This window comes from Macaca thibetana, chromosome 20 (genome assembly GCF_024542745.1).
Source record: "Macaca thibetana thibetana isolate TM-01 chromosome 20, ASM2454274v1, whole genome shotgun sequence".
Lineage (NCBI taxonomy): Eukaryota > Metazoa > Chordata > Mammalia > Primates > Cercopithecidae > Macaca > Macaca thibetana.
Window position 1 is genome coordinate 25,070,071 of NC_065597.1, and position 25,372 is coordinate 25,095,442.

At 41.6% G+C, this 25,372-nt stretch overlaps 1 protein-coding gene across 1 annotated transcript in view; it reads left to right on the top strand.

The window, feature by feature from the left end:
• Positions 1-25,372, top strand: part of HSD17B2 (hydroxysteroid 17-beta dehydrogenase 2) — a 64,058-nt gene that overhangs the window by 21,205 nt on the left and 17,481 nt on the right. Inside the window, exons 2-3 of the mRNA XM_050773219.1 lie at positions 12,847-13,059; positions 15,666-15,851. Of these exons, the coding sequence (XP_050629176.1) occupies positions 12,847-13,059; positions 15,666-15,851 (399 nt within the window). The remainder of the gene's footprint in view (positions 1-12,846; positions 13,060-15,665; positions 15,852-25,372) is intronic.

Consider the following 25,372-nt stretch of genomic DNA (forward strand, 5'->3'; position numbering starts at 1 on the left):
TCCCATCACCCCCTACAAGCTAAGCTCCGTGGGATGAGGACTTGGATGGTTTTACATGTTGCCGTGTCCCCATGATGTAGAAGAGTACATGACACATGCTTAACAAAGAGCTATTGAAAGAATGAGATAATGAATAGGCGGGAACACAGGATGGAGTAAGCAGGACATATGTGAGATGATGAAGAAATCAGCCCAACTAGAATAGAAGGTAGGTCCTAAGGTTGGGAAATGTACAAAACTTCCCTGGAGTGGGCAAATGCAGGAGTTATTAATATCCAGACAGTATACTGTATCCATTACCTATCAGGCAAGTGGGTGTCAGAGCAAGTTCGTGAGTTGGGGAGAGATGTGGTAAGAATGGAGCAGAAATGAAAAGCCTGGATTCAACTGGAAAACCATGCAATGAAAACGTGGATCCAACTAGAAAATAACACAGTGCTCTGGTGTGAGTGAGGGTGGCAAATTGGTTTCCTCTGTGGTTGGTGAGGAGTATTGGGGTGAGTAGATTCCAAGGGAGAGGTGATTTGATTGAACAGTGTCCACGGTGGCATGAGAAGGGTAAGCTTGCCCGGGGACATCTCTGTTGTAAAGAACTAGGTCAATGGTGGTAATTAGTAATGAAACAGAAGATAGAAAACTGTAAATCACAGACACCTTGGATTTTATTCAAGTTTGGCAAGTTGCATCTTGTACCATTACATTTTAGAAGCAGCTGAGTGAGTTTTTGGTCATGTGTTGGCAAGAATGACATCCTGTCAGTCAGGAAGCATCTTTCCCATGAAAAAAAGGAACATTAGTAAGGCTGCCCTACTTAGATAAAACCTTAGACAATTATAAAAAGGACCCTGCGATAGTGGGGCAATTTAGTTGTATCTCTGCTTCGTTTTCTCTTTTTTGTGTCATGCTAATCTTAAGTAAATTTACTTTTTATGTAGTTGCTTAACGTGTTTTTACAAGTGTTACTTTACTTGTAGCCATTCTTGTGAAATATATGGTTGGAACATTTACAAAAAAACTTCTATTAACCAAACCACAGGAAAACATAGGAGAATGAACAAAAGAAGCCAGCCACAAAGAGGACTGACACCTAATTCCATTTATTTAAAACAAAAATCAGGTAAAACAGATCTATGCTGTTATAAGTCAGGATTGTGGTAACCTATGAGGGGTGGGGACAACTGAAAGGAGATATAAGGGAGATTGCTGGTGAACTGGTGATGTTCCATTTCTTAACCTGGGTGCTGATTAAGTTTCTCTATAATGTATAATACATAGCAGATTGGTAACCTCAAAAATGCTATTGCTTATTCACAATGATAGGTGAAATATACACCAGTCATTGATTCATGGAAGTTGACTATATTCAGAGAGAATGTGTTAGACAGGAAATATAAACAAACAAAAACAACCAACCAACCAAACAGGTGCCTTAGAATCTTATGGACGTAGGGTTCAAATTGCACCTCTGCTTTTTCACTTGGGTGAGGCTGGAAACTTTTTATATTCTTTCTGAGGCTTGGTTTCCTCCTCTGTAAAATGGGAAAAAATGTACACTTTTTTTATGGGAGCCAACTGGAAGCTCTAAATAGCCAAAGCTGGAAGAATTAGAGCAACACAATAAATAAAGTAGTAAGCTATAACCCAAAGTATAAAATCAATGTTCATGAGTCCAAACTGATATAAATAAGTAATTGAACAAATTAATAAGTGAGGGAGAAGAGATAAATCTTCTCTGCAGAATTCCAATTAATTTATGGAGCTATTCCACCCTAAAGAAGGAGCATGACTCCCCACTTTTTCTTTTTCTTTTCTTTTCTCTCTTTCTTTCTTTTTTTTTTTTGAGATGGTGTCTCGCTCTGTCACCAGGCTGGAGTGCAGTGGTGTGATCTCAGCTCACTGCAAGCTCCACCTCTCTGGTTCAAGTGATTCTCCTGCCTCAGCCTCCTGAGTAGCTGGGACTATAGGCGCCTGCCACCATGCCCGGCTAATTTTTGTATTTTTAGTAGAGACGGGGTTTCACCACGTTGGCCAGGATGGTCTCGATCTCCTGACGTCATGATCCACCCGCCTTGGCCTTGCAAAATGTTGGGATTACAGGCGTGAGCCACCGCGCTCAGACTAACTCGCCAGTTTTTAAGTGTGGTCTGTGCACAACAGCTTCGTTTCAAAGTGTACAGCTTGGGAAGGGGAAAAAGCAACTGTGCAGTGGAGAAAACTGATGAACTCTACTTCATCCAGGTCAACATCTTCCAGGTCAACATCAGCAGCGGTCTTACGTCACATGGGTGCTATGTACCCTTGATGTGATGTGATGTGATGTGATGTGATGTGAAATGGCATTTTACCTCTGTGATCTTCTTCCCCCAAACCTATACTCCCAGTCTAATCAGGAGAAAAGCATCAGACAAATTCAGATAGAGAGTCATTCTACAAAATATCTGATGAGCACTCCTTCAAACCATCAACTATGTCAACTATGTCAGGTCTGAGAACCTGTCATAGCCCAGAGGAGTCTAAGCAAACAGGATGACTAAATGTAACAATGTCCTGAACAGGATCCTACAGCAGAAAAAGGACATTAGGTAAAAGTAATGCAATCTGAATAAAGCATAGAATTTAGTTAATAATAATGTATCAATATTGGGTCATTAATTGTAGAAGGTGTAACTACATCATATTAATGTAAGATTTTTGCTATTGTTGTTAACTTTTTTTTTTTTGAGACAGGGTCTTGCTCTGTCACTCAGGCTGGAGTGCAGCAGTGTGATCATGCTCACTGCAGCCTCAACCTCCTGGGCTCAGGTGATTCTCCCACCTCAGCCTCCTGAGTAGCTGGGGCCAGGGGCGTGTGCCAGCACACTTGGCTAATTTTTAAATTATTTGTAGAGGCAGGGCCTCCGTTTGTTACCCAGGTTGGTCTCAAACTCTTGGGCTCAAGCGATTCTCCTGCCTCAGCCTCCCAAAGTTCTGGAATTACAGGTGTGAGCTACCATATCCAGCCATAAGATGTTAATAACAGGGAAACTGTACGCGAAGTATTTGGGAACTCTCAGTACTAGCTTTCTGATTTTTTTGTAAATCTAAATTTGCTCTAAAAAATAAAATCTGTTTTTTTAAAAAATGAGCACCTTACCTTAGGTTGCAAGCATAAAGCAAGATAGCATATATAAACATAAGGCTCTCAAACTTTTGTAGTCCCCTTTCATGGGCAAAAGTCATTAGGGCCCGCCTACCCCACCCATTCCCACATCAGCTTTGTGTTGGTTCACCTGTGCCCTAAGGGTAATGCGAATTTTCATGGTGACCAGGTCTTAGCTGAATGCTGAATTAGTCATCTGTATAGTTCAGTTTCCTTTGTGAATACAGAATTTGAGAAACTTTTCACAAGTTATATTCCTATTAAAAAATGAAGGTAATTTAAAAGAAAGAATCTGATTTTTAGGCACTGTGGACAGATGGCAGAGCTCAGGGAGGGTGATGAGTGGGTCCAGGGAGTGAGTACAGGGCAAGCACATGAAACTGTGAGAAGGTGATGGGTGGTGCCCAGACTGTGATACTTCTTCATTTACTCAGTTGCTCATTCTGTCTTTCAGTAAATATTTACTACAGTCGCTCAGTAGGTGTGGGGTCTAGAACAGTGAACCAGACAGCCCAAGAGAGTCCATACCCTGAGGGTGATCACCTAGTTTCTTCTCTTTCCTGCCCATATTTTTTTTCTGATGAGGGTTCCCTTAAGGAGGAACCTGGAGTTCTCTGTCAAAGTAGACTATGACTTATATTCCTAAGTCTTTCCTATTAATAACGTTCACCAATATTGTAATTATTTATCCAATGTGCATTTTCTCTCTAGACCAGGATTTCTCAGTCTTGGCACTGTTGACATTTGAGGCTGGATGTTGGCTGGCAGATGTTGAGAAGCATCTCTGGCCTCAATAGTACTCTGTGTTGTGACAACCAAAAATGTTTCCAGACATTGCCAGATATTCCCCAAGGGACAAAATTGTCCGTGATTGAAAATCACTGCCCTGCATTGGTGGCTCTCAATCCTGGCTGAACTTTGGAATCTCCTGGAGAGATCTCAGAAACTGTTGCCAGTGGGTACTGATCCCATCCAGGCCAATTAAATGAGACTCTGTGGGGATGGGACCTGGGCGTTGACTTTTTTTTAGACTGTATTGGGACTCAGGCGTGAAAACCTCTTTCCTAAGCAGTACGCTTCGTGAAGCCAGGGAGTATTTGTCTTTTATGGGTGGGGGTTGTTAGGACCTAACACGGTGATCTCCCTGAATGAATAAGTGAGCAAAAGAATGGAGGTGAAGACAGGTAGGAAGAAGTGTCAGAAGTTAAAAGTGGTACCGGGACAGTAAAGGAATGTGCTTTGCAAAGAGCAAACCTGGGTTTCAGGGCCGACTCTACCACATTCCCGTTGTGTAACTTTGGGCGAGTATTTAATTTCCCGGGCATTTCAGTTGCTCATCTTAACACAGGAATGACAAGAATATGGGAGAATTCTTCATCAAGGTTGTGTTCCAAGAAAAAAGCATTTGTTTCCATTAAAAAAATTGACATGAAAAATCTAGCTATTTCCCAAGGCCTCCTCACCCGACGACTGTTATCGTTTAAGAATGCTGAGGGCAAAGGAGGTGGGATGTCAAGCAGTTGCTCTTCCTGGATTAAGAGTTGAGCTTTATTTTGACCTCAGGGCAATCCTAAGTATGCTGGAGTTTTGTTGTATTTATCTAACATTTTATTATACCTTAATCTATTTTATGGGGAACAGGCAATGTCAACATGAGGGTGGCAATCTGATGGATTGCCTAAGTCTTAAACGAAAGGGTGGGGAAAGTCCATTTCCCACTAGTTTCCCACAGGCTTTCAACCAGATAAACAGCTTTGATTCAGATGACCTTCGTAAGTGGGAAACTGTATGTCAGGGGTCTCCAGCTCAAAAGGCTATGGGCTCAGGGCAGGCTGCATTACTGAGGGAAGCTGGTGATGGTAGGCTCAGGGCAGGCCACATTACTGAGGGAAGCTGGTGATGGGAATGTGTGTGTGAGCTCTTGATGAGTGAACCTTGTTCCTTGGAGTGCATACCCCATCAGAGGGGGAGCCCTGGAGGTCCTCAGTCTCAGCTGATGGGTCCCTTGTGGGAATGCTGGCTCATCTGGTTAATCAAGAGAAATCATTGCTCTGGGTTTTCAGGTACAATCTCTCGATTTTGAGTCTTTGTTCAAATTTTTACAAAATTAATTGTATGGGACAAATGAAATGCCTGTTCAGATCACATCCTTTTACTGATATCTAGTAGATCTTCAATTTGTGTTTGTCCATTCTACTATTAGAAGTGGGCTTCCACTATGAGAAAGGGTCTTGGTGCCTCTGAAGATACCAACCCCGTTAGCATCTCCGCCTTAAGCTGCTGGTGGTTGAAGATATCACTGGCAAAGGGGGTGCTCGGAGGAGCTTTAGGGGTAAGGACTCAGAAAGCAGAGCTGTGATCTTTGGCTGATTCTTCACTGTGGCTAGAATAGCGGTGATGACCTTCTGAGAGGAGAACTGGACTGAAAACCCTTTTGGTTCCAGAAACTAGAAGAAGCCAGTGAAAGGAGTAGTGTAGTGTGGGTTTTTAAAAAAGTTACCATTTATGGGCCGGGCACGGTGGCTCATGCCTGTAATCCCAGCACTTTGGGAGACCAAGGCGGGTGGATCACGAGGTCAGGGGTTCAAGACCAGCCTGGCCAAGATGGTGAAACCCCGTCTCTACTAAAAATACAAAAATTAGCTGGGCGTGGTGGTGGGCTCCTGTAATCTCAGCTACTCGGGAGGCTGAAGAAGATAATTGCTTGAACATGGGAGGTGGAGGTTGCAGTGAGCCAAGATTGTGCCACTGCACTCAAGCCTGGGCGACAGAGTGAGACTCTGTTTCAAAAAAAAAAAAAAAAAAAGTTACCATTTATTTAATAAACACTTGGAGAGTAGTGGCTTTGTGCCAGACCTTGTTCCAATTCCTTTAATATATAAAATTATTTAATTCTCCTGACAGCTCTGTGAGCCAGGTCCTAGTGTCACTGCATTTTAAAGATGGGGAAACTGGGGCACAGAGAAGTTAAGTGACAACCAAAGTCACACAGCTGTTAAGTGACAGAGCTGGGATTTGAACCCAGGTCTCCCAGCTCCAGAATCCAGGTTCTCATCATTTTTCTTGGCTGCATTTTAATAAGGACAATTTTATCTACAGTAATGAAAAATTATGGTTTTGAAGACTATGTAGAAATATGTAAAACTGGTCTATATAATAGTAATTTAAAAATCAGCTGTCGAATTGTATGTGTGCTATAACTGTTAAAGAACGATATGTAGGAAAGGAGACTAGAAGAAAAAGAATATGAACATTATGAGAGTTATGCAGTATTGGTGAGATTATGGAGAAGGTCTTCTTTTATTGATCTCAGTATTGACTGTGAGGTTTTATTTCTTGTATGATGTTTCATTAATGACTAAAAACCATTTACAGGTTTGTAAATTCTTCCCCCTCTTCCTTCTCTCTAACTGTAGCTTCCAAAGGACAGTGCTTGTGTTCCAGAGCACATGCATCCCATCACTCAGTCCTGTATTTACAGGGTGGATGCATTTCATTCAAGGGGCCTGGCCTGAGGAACTCCCAAACACGCGTTATTCACAATTTGCCCAGTTTAAGACTTGAACCAACAAATGATGGGGTGTTTCCGTTCACCAGCTAATATAGTGCCCCCATGTGGCAGTAGCATAAACACACTTTGCAACTACAATATACAATTCCTAACGCTCTAAAATTCAAGGTGATTCACATTATTTCCAATTTGCACATAAACTGAGACTTTATTACTATTTTTAGAATTAACTGCTATTTCAAATTCACTCCAATCTTGTACAAATGGGTCTCTAGTACTCATTGCCTGTTCCAGGTTGATGGGTTTCCAGGCTGCTAGAGATGGAATGATCCCAAATGACATAGTTTAACACCAACCTCAGCATTTTCTCTACCCCGTTGAGCACTTACTATGAGTCAGGTGTCCTCAGCTCTAGCGACAAAGGACCCTCTCTTGGTTTGTAAGGCACTCATATTCTAGTGCCCTCTTCAATGCTTATTCATCCAACATGTGCTTTTTTATTGAACATCCACTATGGGCTAGGCCTTGTGCTTTGGAGGATTTGAATATTTTATACCCGAATTGTTTATATCCCAGTCTGTGCCTGGCTCCAAACTACCTTTGCTATGTCTTAGCTGAATGACTTAATCCTTCCATGTCTCAGTTTCCTCCTCTGTAAATGGGTGATGGTAACATTACTTACTTCCCACGATGATTGAGAGGATTCAATGAGTAAATGCATGTGAACTAGCTGGAACTTGGTAAACAGGCAATCCATACTCGGTGTGCGTATTGTCAAACACCACTGTTGGGTAACTCTTATGAAACCCTTCCACCTTCTCACGAAAGCCCTGGCTTTGTCGCCGGGTTTCCGGAGTACACAATTGTTTTTCCCTCTCCTCAAGGAGCGATTCCTCAGCCACAGATTTTTCAAGGCCCTCTGACCCCTGAACTGCCTCAAGACTTCATAGACACCAGGGGCTAGCACAGCCTGATCTCTAACATCATAAGTCAGAAATGACGCCATGGTTAGAGCCATGATACTAATGACAGCCATTCACAACACGCTGGGCCAGTGCGAAATCCTGTCTTGCTGACTTCCCATGCCAGCCTAGGAGGGGGTATTATGATGACCCTACATTCCACGTGAGGAAGTGGAGGTTCCACATGATTATGTGTGACTTTCCCGAGGCCCATATTGGGAAAGTCACATAGGAAAGTGGAAGAGGAGAATCAGGCAGTCTGAGTCTTAACCAAGATGTTCAGCTGACAGTCAGTAGAGGCAAACTCTACGCTTACCAATAATGTGAGTGGAAACACCTGAAAATTAAAATAAAGACACAGTATTGTTTTTTAAAAAGACCGATGTAGTAATTATTTGGAATAGGCTCTATTAGGCACTTCACAAATATTAACTGACATGGGTACCATTATTAAGCCCATTTTACAGATAAGGAAGCGGAGGCACAGAGCAATTAGAAAGGTTCTCTAGGGTTAGACAGGCAGGAATAGCAGGACTAGATTCGTACCCATGCCCCTATGCCACACTGCCTCATAGGTAAACACAAGCAGATGGTCTCCTGTGATCTCTGGCTTCATTAATTCACTGCCAAATAAAAGCAAACTCAGATTTAGTTAGGAAAGATTTTACTCAAAAGGATTATTGCAGTAGAGGGAATGTTCTAACCACATAATCTCCAAGTGTCTCAAGATGAGGCAGTAAATGTTTTGTGTTGCTAAAGAGGCATAAACAAGGCTAGAAAGAAGTGGGTGTTGGGGGCTGGGATGATCAGAGTGACACAATCAGACAGACGTTGAGGGCTGATCAGGAAGGTCTGTAAAGAGGACTTGTCTGCTGGCTCAGGCTGAGGGTGGCCCAGGACCTGGGGAAAGGAGAGAAACTACACCAAAGTTAGGTTAACAAACACTTTGTTCTGACCGACCAGTGGAAACAGGCAGTTCAACTAACCACAAAAACAAAGAAAGGGAGTTTGGAGGCTCTGGGTCTGGCCTTGTCATAGGTAAAGAAGTGGGAGCATCTGTGAGTCTCATCTAAGTCATATGGGGAAGGGAGTTATTTGCAGTGAGCTGCTTCCCAGAACACAAAAGGGTGGGGACATTTGTTAACCTTTGCAGTTTTCCAGGATTACAGGGCTTGTCTAAAGTTCAACACTGTCATCACCTGTAGGCTCTTCCAAGGAACTTTCCTAAGAGAGTCAGATCCTAGGCTCATGAAGCTGCTCAAAGGCACTGCCTTCCAAAATGTGACAAATTATCCTCTGCTCAGAGGAAAAGGAGTCAGATCACAATGTCTCCTCCTTGCTCTCATCCCTTTACCTACCGCACTGGCTTGTTACACTCAGTATAATGTTTTCAATGTTCGTACTGTAGCAAGCCTAGAAACTTCATTCCTTTCTATGGCTTAATAATATCCCACTGTTGGATATACCATATTTTTTATCCATTCATTAGTTGATGGATGTTTGCTTAGTTTCCTTTTTTCTGTTATTATGAATAATGCTTCTATGAACATTCGTGTACAGGTTTTTGCAGAAACATATATTTTCATTTCTCTTGGGTACACACCTAGGAGCAGAATTGCTAGGTCATCTGGTAACATTACATTTAACCTTTTGAGGACTGTTTTCCAAAGCAGAGATAACTAGTTTTAGTGTCTGCAGTAAGAGAAAAAGATGGAGTTTAGGAAAGATACTGAAACTAACTTGAGAAAGAAGAGGGATTATTATGAGGATGTGGAATTTCTTAAGGCACACATGGGGAAGAGGTCACTTGAGGTTTACCAGAGACTGAAAAGTTATCATGAGCCAAGAAGATGCTCATCTATGTCTGTGGACAACATCCGACCTCAGACTCTGCTCTTATTTGTAGCTTTGCCTCTTGTTACTCTTCAAGAGGACTTAGCCCATATCTCCATGTGCATGAAGGAAGATAGACCCCCAGACCCCCATTTGCTATTGAGTTTAATGTCCTTCTGGGTCAGACAGTATTGGACACTGCTTTGGATCTTGCAGCCACAACCCCACATTTCTGAAAGAGAAAAGCTGGTTGACTCTGGTCCAGTCAGCCTCAGACAAGTGGTGGAGTTACACAGGACAATTACAACCTTATGGACGGACCCCCTGTGGGGAAGGGGAAGCTCTCAGCATCATGTGTGGAGGCATACAGTGTTGAACACATCAAAGTGTTTGTGGGATGCAAGGTCAAAGGAAGGACTGGAAAGTGCAAAGTTCATGATTCTCATGTGGATTTGGGGAGCAGATGATGGACTTCAGGTTTGGATACAGGTGACAGTTTGCATGCCTTCATGGTCAGCAGCTCTAATTGGGTGGATGACCCTTTTCCTCCTGTCTTAGGTCTCTAGACAGCAGCAGACACCCTGGTGGGGTGTTTATATGCCCTGTAGAGTCAAGGTCATGGTCTTCATGTCTGCACTGCAGAGCAGTTTTCTTCTCTGTGCAGAAGGAATATGCTGGGCATCCTGATATCACACAAGCCTCTAAGGGGAACTGGGTGCTTTAAAATCCATGCCTCCCATATATCTAGCTGTGCCAATAATAAGGCAGAAGCATAAGGTATGGTACATCACAAAATGGGAGAGGCTGTCCATGAAACTCTTGGCCTCACCCAGCAGGGTGTGTATAACCAGGCTCTAGGTACTTTTCACTTCAACCTGGTTCAAAGTTAGTTATTTTCAGGTTAATTCATATCCTTTCTTACAGACCACAAGAGGATCATCCTGGGATTAGCTTGCCCAAACCTCCCTTCTCTGCTCACACAGATGAAGGAGAAGGTGGCTGGTCCAGTATGACAGTGACTGGTGAACTTGGATTTAGGATCCAATAAAGAGTCCAGGTTGATCCCTACCATCTGTGTGATCTTGGCATCTCTTGTTTTCAGTTCCCTCATCTGTAAGATAGGAAGGATAATTTCTACTGTAGACATTTTGGGAATAATTTTATAGGATAGACTTGACCACCAGTGGTATTTAGGGGATTCCAGGGAGACCCACACAGCATTGGTCTGCTGACTGGTGAACTTGCCAGTGCTCAGCTTCTGGCCTCAGCGCTGTGGATCCAGAAGTTGGATTTGTCCAGCAACAGGTCCATTTCTTCAGGAACTGGGCTCACAAAATGGTTATACACACATATTATTATGTATTCGTACCAGAATTCTAATACATTAATTTACATTAAGGCAGGTGTCTATCACATGGTCCAGACACTTGCATCTGTCTCAGTTGGTACCATCTCCTCTTCTGGCCAGCCCCAGGGAGGAAACCACTTACACTCAAGGGCTATTTACTGAGCACCGACACACATGGAGACATAAGGAAGGAGATGGAGCAAACGTTAAACGCAATCAGTGATGGCAACCAGAGGCATTCATCTCTTAATGGTGTCAGAAGGACAGGAGCACACACACCTTTTGTCATGACTATCATTCTCCCTCTGGCAGTGTTTGCAGATGCCAACCATGCTAGACTTTCTCTCTCTTTTCCACCCTTTTCTACACTTAGAGGGCTGGCCAATCTCCATTCTAATTAGCATAGCCTTTAAAAAAAGAAAAAAGTACTTTCTTGTAGCAAAAATGGTAAACATTACAAGATAAGGTCCCCCACCATTCTGCCTCTCTTCCTAAGGGGAACTTAGGGATCTCTCCTTCCAAATTCTTTTTTGTTTGTTTGCTTTTACATTTCCACACCTTGGTATGTATAGAATCAACTCTCCTCCTTTTTTGCATTAAATTGGATTTTATTAATTATTATTATACCACAAGTTATTTTATTTCACTTAACAAAGCATCTTGGAGCAATATCCATGTCATTTTGGATAGTTCTATTCCATCTTTAAAACTGCTTTGTCGTATTCCATTTTATGTACCATAATTTATGTAACCATTCTCCTATTCATGGACATTTAATTCCTTCTTTTGCTCTTACACCGTGCTATAAAGAACATCATTTATGTACCTGCAAGTATTTCTCTAGGATGAATACTGAGACTTTTGGGGTCAAAAGATAGGCGAATTCACATTGGCTGATTTTAGTCCTGCACATGTTTATCAACAGTGTATGTGAACACCTGTCCTCTCTTTGCGGACAGTAGATTTCAGGCCCCTGTTGTTAGCTTGGAAGCAAGATCTCTTTTCTGCCCACTCACATACTGATCTTTGAGTTGATTCTCTGCATGTACTCTAATTTTCCTTATTTCCCAATTCTTGGCGGGGATGTCTGGCTACTGACAAAAGAGATCCCTACAGGAGTCCAAGGAAGATCACATGACACAGGCAATATGAAATACTTTCTCATTAAAAGGAGAAAGACATTAACTGTTATTTGTTTATCATGGTGTATGTAGCTCAAAGGGTGATTTAATGTTCACGTTATCTTCAACTTGGGAATTTCAGACATCTACATTTTGCACTTGTGGGTATAAAACACTCTTTCCGGGGTCCCTAATACCCTCTTGGCTGGGTGGGTACACTCCTATCTCAAATTCTGAGAAGCTTAAGTCATACTTTGTGTATTACATTACTCTCCATTTTCACAGAGCAATGCAATTAGGGCTTTCTATTTGGTTTCTGTTGTAACTTTATTTCTAGGCTTGATGTCTATTCCATAGCTCAGGGTCAGTCATAGACAGGAAAAAAGGCCCAGGAGGGTGAGAAACACAGGTGGCCATGAACTTTTAACTTTTATAATCCAGAATGAACTTGCCCCTGTGGGCAGCCTCTGTTATTGCCCTGTGTCTCCATAAGGCAAAACCAAGTCCAAAGTATGAGTTTGTAATGAATGTTTGACTGAAAGTTTTACAGAGTGAGTGAGGTTACATCAAACACTACACATTGTAGATTACTAAAACTACTTCCATTACATGTCTTGGTTTTCCTTCCCAATTTCTTTGGCCAGCAGCCACTCCCTGGACTACCCTTCCCCCAAAACCTTTCTCTTTCCACCTATGCCCACCCACCACCCCTCAGTTCTACATTATGTCCCTTTCTTTATATGGAGAAATGTATCTGTGTGGCTTGGCTTCTCCTCCCACCTCCCCACTTAGCACATAAAGAAACTTCCTCAGGAATCCCTCTCTTCAGAGAGCATGGAGAATCCTAAACAACGTAATATGTTTTCCTTGTTAAATATTTTCTCTTGTCACTGTGGTTTGAACTCACTCCCTACTCCCCTGACCCTATACAGGTGGTGATTGCGGGCTTGGTCACGCTTTGTGCAAGTATCTGGATGAGCTGGGCTTCACGGTATTCGCCGGAGTTTTGAATGAAAATGGCCCAGGAGCTGAGGAATTGCGAAGAACCTGCTCCCCGCGCCTCTCGGTGCTCCAAATGGACGTCACGAAGCCAGTGCAGATAAAAGATGCTTACAGCAAGGTTGCAGCAATGCTGCAGGACAGAGGTACTGCCGCCAGCACCCTCAGTGCCTTTACCCTCCTCCTGAACACCCAGTTCTTGTTCCAGCTTGGGTTGATCATACCCCCTACTCCACTCTGGCCACTGCTTGCACTGGAACACACCTGTGCTGAACCCCTACCATGCATGAGGGCCTCTATCAACATGAAGACCTTCGGAGTAACTCAGACATGGGCCCATCCACACAGAACTTACAGAAACCTCTATCTCATTCTCACCAACTTCTCAGTCACTCTTCCATGAACAACTCCACCAGCCCCAGCTCATTGCTTTCCTGTCCACAATAGCAACATGCATTAGAGTCCCCAGCTTAGAAGAAAAATACCTTCATGGTTACTGTCCTCCTTTACCCATTACCCCTCCTCTTCTCTTTCCTTCATGGCCAAGCTCCATGGAACCCTGTAGCTCTCTGATTCTCTTCCTCACCTTCAATTTGATGTTGGTTCTCACTCTGCCTCCCTAACTAATCTGGCAAAGCTAATCAGTATTAGCCTGAAGACCTAGTTGGTTTTTTTTTTTTTTTCAACTTTTATTTTAAATTCTGGGTTACACGTGCAGGATGTGCTGGTTTGTTACATAGGTAAACATGTGCCATGGTGGTTTGCTGCACAGATCCACCCACCCTGTAGGTATTGAGCCCAGGATTCATTAGCTATTATTCCTGAAGCTCTACCTCCCCTCCCTACAACAGGCCCCAGTGTGGGTTGTTCCCCACCATGCGTCCATGTGTTCTCATTGTTCAGCCCCCACTTACAAGTGAGAACATGCGGTGTTTGATTTTCTGTTCCTGCTTTAGTTTGCTGAGGATAATGGCTTTCAGCTCCATCCATGTCCCTGCAAAGGATATGATCTCATTCTTTTTAATGGCTGCATAGTATTCCATGGTGTATATGTACCACATCTTCTTTATCCAGTCTATCATTGATGGGCGTTTGGGTTGATTCCATGTCTTCGCTATTGTGAATAGGGCTGCAACGAACCTACGTGTGAATCATCTTTATAATAGAATGGTTTATATTCCTTTGGATGTATACCCAGTAATGGGATTGCTGGAAGACCCAGGTTTTAACTTCCCTGCAGTATTTAAGCATGTTGTTTATACTGTCCTCCATGGTTTTGGGGTCCCCAGCCCCCATTGCTCTCCTAGTTCTCCAATCTTTCTTTCCACTTCTCCTGGATGAAACTTTGCCTCTGTCTCCCCACAAATACAAATGCTACTGAGGGTTGCATCCCCAGACTTCCCAATCCATGTGTCTGGGGCCATACCATTTGCTCCCTATACCGAGAGTTCTCAATCCAGCTGCACATTAGAATCATTTGAAAATTACCCATGCTGGGGTTCAGGATGGGCTATGTAACTTGGCAGACCCAAAGCAATATGAAAATATAGGGCCCCTAGTTTGAGTTTGGAAAATTATTAGGAATGTAAGATGGTGACAGCAGAGACTGAAACCACATACAGGACCCTTCTGAAGCACCAGGCCCTGTGTGACTGAACAGATCCCCCAAACCCAATTAAATCTGTCCCTAGGATGGAATCCCAGGTATCATTAGTTTTTAAAGCTCCCAATGTGATGCTTATGTTAGAGCAGGGCCAAAAAACACTGGTTTATACCAATAACTCCCAAATATACTAATATATTACCAACCTAACCCTTCTTCTCCACGTATACAAAGTTATCTACCAGACATCTTCCCTTATACTCCAGAGGCTTCAACTTCAACATGTCAAAAACTGCTCATTGTTTTTTTATTCCCTGCTGCCATTCTGCAAATCGTTTTGCTCTCCTGCATCCCACAGCTCCGACACTGGCACTACCACCTAACCAGTCATTCAAGCCGGAAACCTGTGGGTCACTGAGACCCTCAGCTTATCCTCAATGCCTGTATCCTACTGACCCTAGTCCTGTCAAGTCTACCTCCTGGGTAGTTACCTTCCAGCTCCTTCCTACCATTGCATAGCGCTATGACTTAGCACTGCATGCACTGGACCCTCACCTTCTTCCACCTGGGCTATCCCAATGGCCTCCTTGGATATCCCAATTGGCTATCCCAATGGCAACCCATCTTTCCTTCCCCATTACTTTCCAGAGACTAATCTTCACAGCATTCGCATTTTACAATGCCATCCATCTCCTAAAATCCTTTAGACATACAGAGCCTCCATGCACAGGGGTCTTCCCACGTGGCATGCCTGTGGTGGGGAATTTGTTTTATCAGTGGTTTGTTGGTTCCCTATCAGTGGTTCCCTATCTAAACACCTTAACAAGGATTAGAGGTCCTTTCAGGATAATGGCTCCTGCCAAACCCTTAATCTGCAATACCTGCTGGTTCGCTTAGTAAATTCTGAAGAGTTTCTGGAACAGAATGTTCTACTTTACACCTCTGCACATCTGGCTTCCTGGTACAGGAATTCCCCTCCCACTCCCACTCCTTTTCCCTAAGACTCTTGCCTTTGTCCAGTGGCAGACTCTAATCCCACGGGAAACCTGGCTCACATGTAACACCTCTTGCATGGTCTTCCAGGTGTCACAGGTTGTGTTATTCACTTACTCTTCCAGACACTCACTCATTATGGTTTTCTGTCTCCAGGACTGTGGGCTGTGGTCAACAATGCTGGGGTGCTTGGCTTTCCATCTGATGGGGAGCTTCTTCCTATGACTGACTACAAACAATGCATGGCCGTGAACTTCTTTGGAACTGTGGAGGTCACAAAGACATTTTTGCCTCTTCTTAGGAAATCCAAAGGAAGGCTGGTGAATGTCAGCAGCATGGGAGGTGAGTCAGCATTTTCACACGTGGTCATGGGGTGCCCATCACAAGACATGGCTCATGGCATTCTTTGTGGGCTGAATAAAAAAGCAGGGCATGCAAAGGCAGGGCTGGGTCAGGATTAGTCAAATTGTTTATCCCCTGTTGACTTTCACACAATAAAACCTTTCTCCTCTTCCAAATTCTTTCAGGTACAAACTCTCATCTGCCTTCTAACTCATCCATTTATTACTGGGGATTTAGGGTTCATATATATCTTCATAATGTGACTGCCAACACACAAGGTTGCTAGATTTGCACAGGAAATCTCACATTACAAATAATGTCAGCATTTCAGGCAATCTGTTTTCAACACTTCGTCAATTTAACACACTGTGTTCAGTTCCCTGTAAGCTGAGTAGGCCATACTTTCCCTCTGTTCATGCCGTCAAACACAAGCTGCCTGCTATTGTTAACCTGAAGATTATCCCCAGTGTTGAGCAGCCTCAACCCAGCTGGGTCAGGATGTGATGACACTGGATGGTTTGTCTCTCTGTTTCCAAGAACAAATAGTACACAACTTGAGTCAAGGACTGAACAGTCTTGCCTTTTCGTAAACGATGCCCATGTGTGTCATAGTGCACCCTCTTTGCTGGAACGGACATTTTCAAACTGGGGTTCCTCGGGTTTTTATTCAGTCTGGGGAAGATCCATTGACCTGACTTTTGGGTCACTGGGTCACTGCAGAGGTGAGAGGGAAGCCAAAGGGATGGGCTCTGGACTCTAGGACCCTGCCTTCAAGTAGAGGAGTAACACTCTTCACTGTTGGATCAATTAATTCTCAGTAAAATTTCTTAAAATAAAGGATACGACTAGGCTGTTTTTGTTTGTTTGCTTGATTTTTGTGTTTTGCGCTTTTTTTTTTTTTGGTAATGTGAATATCAGTTCTAGAATGATTTGGTGGGGGAGGGGGTTCTTCGTATTTCCTAGACAAATATTGTTGTCCATCACATTCTATTTCCTGGCTTTAACTCAGCAATTTTCTTAAAACTAACTGCTATTGTCTTTGACTACAGTGTTGGTTGGCCTGAGGCATAAGCAAAGAAGAAGGTAGGGAGAGAGAGAGGGGGAGAGAGAGAGAGAGAGAGAGAGAGAGAGAGTTGGAGGAGACAAAGGTTTCTCCAGGATGGTTAGGAGCCATGAGTATTATATTTTAGCTGTGTGAGAACCCTAAAGTATTTCCAATTTCCTGCTACCTTGCCGAAGCAAATGAATCCTGAGAAAACACACAGCAATATTTTCCTAATCTTTGTTCTGAAAGCCTTTACAATTTTGGCCTGTGTGGAAGCCTCACCTTTCTCGTTTCCCTGGAACAGTCTAGTACTTCTGGGAAAGTCTCACAGACTCTATGCCTCACTTATATAATAAATATTTACTGAAATAACAGAGTACTGCCTCCTCCTTGGCACGTTGACAAGGAGGTTTCTCTTTTTTTCTCTGTTCTCAACTTTGAGCAACACCTTCATGCATATGAGATCACTTTAGTTATTGCCAAAATGTGGAGTATGTGCTGTAGGCCCCGTGTCTGGCATGCAGCAGCAACTCAGTTAATCAATGAAGAAAGGCAAGTGTGTGAACAAGTGAAAAATGGAAAATGGATTAATGAATGGGTAAGCAAAGAGCTTAAAATACAAGGCTAGGTGTGGTGGCTCAAGGATATAACTCCAGCACTTTGGAAGGCCAAGGCAGGAGGATTAGTTGAGCCCAGGAGTTTGATACCAGCCTGGGCAACATAGTGAGATCTCATCTGTACAAAAACAAACAAACAAACAAAAAAAGCCAGGCATGGTGGCATGTGCCTGTAGTCTTAGCTACTCAGAAGGCTGAGATGAATCAGTTGAGCCTGGGAGGTTGAGGCTACAGTGAGCTGTGTTCATGCCACTGTTCATGCCTGGGTGACAGAGTGAGACCCTCTCTCAAAAAATAACTTATAATACAGAGCATACACTTCCGCATATCTTTGACTTGGCCTCTAAAGGTCTTTCCAAGCCAGAACTCCTTACTCTGTTGTTATGTATTTTTATTGAAGGGAAACCCTGAATGCCAAAATAAATAATGTATCTCACTCTTATTCTCACCCTCTGGTTGTGCAAATTCATTACACCCAGCTATGTCCATCTATTTTCTTAAGATCATCACCAAGTTAACCTATCTGAAACAAAACTTGCTGTCAGCCCTCCAGAATGCCTAGAAATACAGCTAACTAGGGAGGTGAAAGATCTCTACAAGGAAAACTACAAAACGCTGCTCAAAGAAGTTGGAGATGACACAAACAAATGGAAAAACATCTCATGTTCATGGATAAGAATCAATATAGTTAAAATGGCCACTCTGCCCAAAGCAATTTATAGATTCAATGCTATTCCTATTAAACTACCATTGAGGTTCTTCACAGAACGAGAAAAAAAGATTTAAAAATTCATATGGAACCAAAAAAGAGCATGAATAGCCAAGGCACCACTAATTAAAAAGAACAAAGCTGCAGGCATCACACTACCTGACTTCAAACTATGCTACAGGGCTACCTGTAAGCAAAACAGCATGGTCCTGGTACAAAAGCAGATACAAAGATCAATGGAACAGAATAGAGTACCCAGAAATAAAGCAATACACCTACGACTATCTGACCTTCAACAAACCTGACAAAAACAAGCAATGGGGGTAAGGATTCCCTATTCAATAAATGATGCTGGGGTAACTGGCTAGCCATAGGCAGAACATTGAAACTGGACCCTGACTTCTTTCTGTCCTAGTCTTTTGAGTTTCAGAGCTTTGAGTCATCTTGGATTTGTTTTTCCCCGTGCCTCTCTCTTCTTTCTCCCACCCACTCACCAAGATGTATGAAGTTTTCCTTCACCACAACCAGCTTTGAAACTTCATGTCCCAGAGACACTCTAGAAATGAGTTTATTTGTAGGACTCAGAAACCACCCAATGTACTTTATAAAGCTGTTAAAACAGTAGCAAGAAATCAGAAGAGATGGGAGGCGTATGTACTCAACAGGGCCGGGAGTTTGTGTAAAGACAGAAACAAAGCACTGTCCAGAGAGGAAAAAGATATTTCATGCAAATGGAAACCAAAAAGATCAGGAGTAGCCATACTTATATCAGGAAAAATAGATTTCAAGACCAAAACCATAAAAAGAGACAAAGAAGGTCATTATATAGTCATAAAGGTGTTCATTCAGCATGGGGATATAACCATTGTAAATATACATGCACCCAACACCAGAGCACCCAGATGTATAAAGGAAATATTATTAGAGCTAAACAGAGAGATAGACCTCAATACATTAATAGCTGGAGACTTCAATACTCCACTTTCAGCTTTGGATAGATCACCCAGGCAGAAAATTAACAAAGAAACATCAAACTTAATCTGCACTATAGACCAAATAGACCTAATTGTTATTTACAGAACATTTTATCCAAAGGCTGCAGAATACGCATTCTTCTCCTGAGCTCATGGATCGTTCTCAAGGATAGACCATATGTTAGGCCACAAAATAAGTCTTAAAACATTTTAAAAAATGAAATAATATCAAGCATCTTCTCTGACCACAATGGACCAAAACTAGAAATAAAAAATAAGAGGAATTTTGGAAACTATACAAGCACACGGAAATTAAACAATATGTTTCTGAGTGACCAGTAGGTCAATGAAAAAATTAAGAAGAAAATTTAAAAATTTCTCAAAATAAATGATAATGGAAATCAAACATCCCAAAACCCATGGGATGTGATGAAAGTAGTACTAAGAGGGAAGCTGGTAGCTATAAGTGCCTACATTAAAAAAGTAGAAACGCTTCAAGTAAACAACCTAGTGATGCATCTCAAAAAACTAGAAAAGCAAGAGCAAACCAACCTCAAAATTAGTAGAAGAAAAGAAATCATAAATATCAGAGAACAAATACATAAAATTGAAATGAAAACAATACAAAAGATCAACAAAATGAAAAGTTGGTTTCTGGAAAAGATAAACAAAATTGACAAACGTTTAATGAGAGTAAGAACAAAAGAGAGAAGACCCAATAAAATCAGAGATGACAAAGGAGACATTACAACCAATACCACAGAAACTTGAAGGACCATTAGAGGCTACTATGAGTAACTAACTATATGCCAATAAATTGGAGAACCTAGAAGAGATGGATAAATTCTTACAGAGAGCCTACCAAGATTGAACCATGAAGGAATCCAAAACCTGAACGGACAAATAACAAGTAATGAGTTCAAAGCTGTAGTAAAAAGTCTGCAAGCAAAGAAAAGGCTGGGACCTCATGGCTTCACTGCTGAATTTTACAAAACTTTTAAAGAAGAACTAATATCAATTCTACTCAAGTATTCTGAAAAATAGTGGTGGAGGGAATACTTCCAAACTCATCCTACGAGACCTATATTGTTCTGATAGCAAAACCAGAAAATACATGTTAAGAAAAACAACAACAACAACAACAACAAAAAAAACTACAGGCCAAGATACCTCATGAACATTGATGTAAAAATCCTTAACAAAATACTAGCAAACTGAATTCAACAGCACATTAAAAAGATCATTCATTGTGACTAAGTGGGATTTATCCTAGGGATGCAGAGATGGTTCAACATTTACACAAATCAATCAGAGTGATACATAATCTCAACAGAATGAAGGACAAAACCATATGATAATTTCAGTTGATGCTAAGAAAAGCATCTGATAAAATTCAACATTCCTGCATGATAAAAACCCTCAATTTAAAAAAAACTGTGTATAGAAGGAACACACCTCAACCTAACAAAAGCCATATACAATAGACCTATAGCTAGTGTCGTACTGAATGGGAACAAACTGAAATCCTTTCCTCTAAGATCCAGAACATGACAAGGATGCCCACTTTCACCACTGTTATTCTACATAATACTGGAAGTCCTGGCTAGTGCAAGCAGACAAAAGAAAGAAATAAAAAGCATCCAAGTTGGAAAGGAATAAGTTGAATTATCCTTGTTTGCAGATGATATGATCTTATATTTGGAAAAAACTAAAGACTCCACCAAAAACAATTAAAACTGATAAACAAATTCAGTAAAGTTGCAGCATACAAAATCAACTACAAAAATCAGTGGCATACTTTTTTTTTTTTTTTTTTTTTTTTAAGGCAGAGTCTCGCTCTGTTGCCAAGCTGGAGTACAGTGAAGTGATCTCGGCTCACTGCAGCCTCCACCTCCTGGGTTCAGGTGATTCTCCTGCCTCAGCCTCCTGAGTAGCTGGGACTACAGGTGTGCGCCACCATGCCTAGCTATTTTTTTTTTTTTTTTGTATTTTTAGTAGAGACAGGGTTTCATAATGTTGGCCAGGATGGTCTCAATCTCTTGACTTTGTGATCTGCCTGCCTCTGCCTCCCAAAGTGCTGGGATTACAGGCGTGAGTATGCCAATAGCAAACAATCAGAAAGAAAAGTCAAGAAAGTAGTTCCATTTACAATAGCTACAAATAAAATGAAATACCCGGGAATTAACCTAACCAGAGAAGTGAAAGATCTCTACAATGAAAATTATCTAATACTGATGAGAGAAATTTAAGAGGACACAAAAAATTGAAAGATATTCCATGTCCATAAGTTGGAAAAATCAATATTTTTAAAATGTCCATACTATTCAAAGAAATCTATAGATTCAATGCAATCCTTATCCAAATACCAATGACAATCTTCACAGAAATAGAAAAAGCAATCCCAAAATTTTTATGGAACCACAAAAGACTCAGAAGAGCCAAAGATATCCTGAGCAGAAAGAACAAAACTGCAGGAATCACATTAGCTGACTTCAAATTATACTACAGAGCTGCAGTAACCAAAACAGCATGGTACTGGCATAAAAACAGACATACAGACCAACAGAACAGTATAGAGAACCCAGAAGTAAATCTACACATCTATGGTGAACTCATTTTCAACAAATGCAATAACATACACTGGGGAAACGACAGTCTATTCAATAAATGGCGCTGAGAAAACTTGACCAGGTGCTGTGGCTCATGCCTGTATTCCCAGCACATAGGGAGGCCAGGTGGATTGCTTGAGCCCAGAAGTTCAAAACCAGCCTGGGCAACATGGCAAAACCCTGTCTCTACAAAAAATTAGCCAGGCATGGTGGCATGTGCCTATAGTCCCAGCTACTTGGGAGGCTGAGGTAGGTGGATCACTTGAGCTCAGGGAGGTAGAGGCTGCAGTGAGCTGTGGTCACTCCATTGCACTCCAGCCTGGGTGACAGAGTGAGACCCTGTCAAAATAAATAAATAAATAAAAGAAAGAGAAAAAAGAAAGAAAGAAAGAAAGAAAGAAAGAAAAAGAAAGAAAGAAAGGAACGAAGGAAACTGGATATCCATATGCAAAAGAATGAAACTAGATCCCTGTCTCTCACCATATAAAAAAATTAAATCAAAATGGATTCGATACTTAAATCTAAGACCTCAAACTATGAAACTACTGTACTATAAGAAAACATTAGGGAAACTCTCCAGGACATTGGAATTGGCAAAGTTTCTTGAGTAACACCCAACAAGCACAGGCAAATGAGATCACATCAAGTTAAAAAGCTTCTGCACAGCAAAGGATACAATCAACAAAGTGAAGAGACAACCCACAGAATTGGAGAAAATATTGCAAACTACCCATTTGACAAGGACTTAATAACCAGAAAATATAAGGAGCTCAAACAACTCTACAGGAAAAAATCAAATAATCTCACTTAAAATGTACAAAAGATCTGAACAGGCATTTCTCAAAAGAAGACAAGACATACAAATAGCAAACGAGCATATGAAAAGGTGCTCAATATCATTGATCATCAGAGAAATGCAAGTCAAAACTACAATGAGATATGATCTCACCCCAGGAAAAATGGCTTTCATCCAAAAGTGAGGCAATAGCAAATGCTGGTAAGGATGTGGAGAAAGAGAACCCTTGTACACTGTTGGTAGGGGTGTAAATTAGTACAACTGCTATGGAGAACAGCTCTAAAAATAGAGCTGCCATGTTATCCAGCAATTCCACTGCTAGGTATGTACCCACAAGAAAGGAAATCAATATATCAAAAAGATATCTGCACTCCTATGTGTGTTGCAGCACTGTTCACTGTAGCCAACATTTGAAAGTAACCTAAGTGTCTATCAACAGATGAGTGGATAAAGAAAATGTGGTACATATACACACAATGGAGTCCTATTCAGCCATATAAAAGAATGAGATATTGTCATTTGCAATAACGTGGATGGAACTGGAAGTCATTATATTAAGTGAAATAACATAATGAGCATAAAGACAAACTTCACATGTTCTCACTTATTTGTGGGAGCTAAATTGAACTCATGGAGATAGAGTAGAATGATGGTTACCAGAGGCTGGGAAGAGTAGTGGAGAGAACTAAGGAGGGAGCAGTAGGAATGGTTAATGGGTACAAAAAATAGTTAGAAAGAATGAGTAAGATCTAGTATCTGATAGCACAACAGAGTGACAATAGTCAATAATAATTTAATGTACATTTAAAAATAACTAAAAGAGTATAACTAGATTGTGTGTAACACAAAGGATAAATGCTTAAGGTGATGGAGACCCCATTTGCCCTGATGTGATTGTTATGCATTGCATGCTTGCATCAAAACATCTCATGTAGCCCATAAATATACACACTGACTATGTACCCACAAAATATTAAAAATTAAGGAAACAAAGCTCAGAAACGATCAGTTTTCCTCTGTGTTAGTTTGCTAGGGCTACCATAAGAAAATACGACAGACAGGGTGTCTTAAAAAAACAAATTTTTTTTCCTCACAGTTCTGGAGGCTGGAAGTCCAAGACCAAGTTGTCGGCAGGGTTGGTTTCTCCTGAGCTCTCTCTTCTCGGCTTTCAGATGACCACCTTTTTGCTGTGTCCTCACATGGTCATCTCTCTGTCTGATGCATCCCTGGTGTCTCTTCCTCTTCTTATAAGAATGGCAGTCATACTGAATTAGGGCCCACTCCTATGATCCCATTTAACTATAATCATCTTTTTAAAGGTTCTATCTTCTAATACAGTCATGTTCCAAGACACTGGAGGTTAGGACTGCAACATATAAACTCTTCTGTGTGGTGGGGCAAACAATTCAGTCCATAACACCGTAATTGATAAGGAACAGGGGAATTCAGCAGAGAACACAGTAAGGGACTGTCTAGCACTTACTGGAGAGTTTTGTGAAACAATAGAAAAGATTTTGAACTGGAAAAGAAAAAACCAGAATGTAACGCAAGGATTAGAAAAGTCAAAGTATGTGTAAAAGGCAATATATAACCAACAAATCCACAGAAATTAACATCTAATGTGATGCTGACTTGTTGATATATCTTTGGCAAAATTAATGTAATAGCAGTTTTGGAAAACGTGCTTATTTGGGAGTTCATTGCTGTTATTTTCACTTTGAAGCAAGGTGCATGGAGGCAGAGAGGCAGTCAGTCACTAATAAGGGTTCCAGAAGAAGCACGTGGTTGCCCTGACCCACCAGATTGTCTTGAGTCTGGCACCTCTGTCACCTTCTGAATGACAAGAATTTTGGTGGCACAGATTTATCATGGAACTTTGCACCAGCCAGGAAAAACTGAGCTGGAATTGATGACTCTGTTCCAGTTATTCATTGCTGCAGAATAAATAACTGTGAAGAAACTATCTCAGGCTGCTGTGAGTAGGCAGCTGGTCTGGGAGGCAGAATAATGGGTCCTCAGAGACATACACGTCTCAGTGTCTGCAACCTGTGAGCCTGTTACCTCACATGGCAAATGGGACTGTGCATGCGTGATTGAGTGAAGGATCTTGAGATGAGGAGGTTATCCTGGATATTCTGGATGGATCTGATGCAATCACAAGGGTCCTTATAAGAAAGAGGCATGAGGGTCAGAGTCAGAGAGAAACTGGAAGATGGTACCCAGCTGGCTTTGAAGATGGAGGAAGGGGCCAGAAACCAAGGAATGCAGGTGGCTTCTAGAAGCTGGAAAAGTTAAGGGAACTAGTTCTCCCCTAGAGCCTCCAGAAGGAGCATGACCCTGCTGACTCCTTGATTTTATCATAAGATAATAAATCTGTAATGTTTAAACTGCTAGGTTTGTAGTAATTTGTTATAGCAGCTGTGGGAAAATAATGTGTCTGGTTTGACTTTCAACGAGCTCTGATTTACAACAAATCACATGCACCTAATTACTGATTCCAAACATTTTTCTTTTTTTTCCTCAAATTTAAACTTCATTCCTCCCAATCTTATGTAATTCAGGTCTCCATGAACACTTTCTCCTCATTCTTTACACCATGTTGAAGGAACGCTTAACACTTTATCACGTTCCAAAAAGGCAGAGCCAACTCCAGAAAATGCAGATTTTACTGGAGATTCCATATACCGCAAAGCATCATTTAATGCAAATTCCCTTTAGATTTTTTTTTTTCCTCCTTCCGAAGGTGTTCAGTTGCTAGCCACCTCACCCTG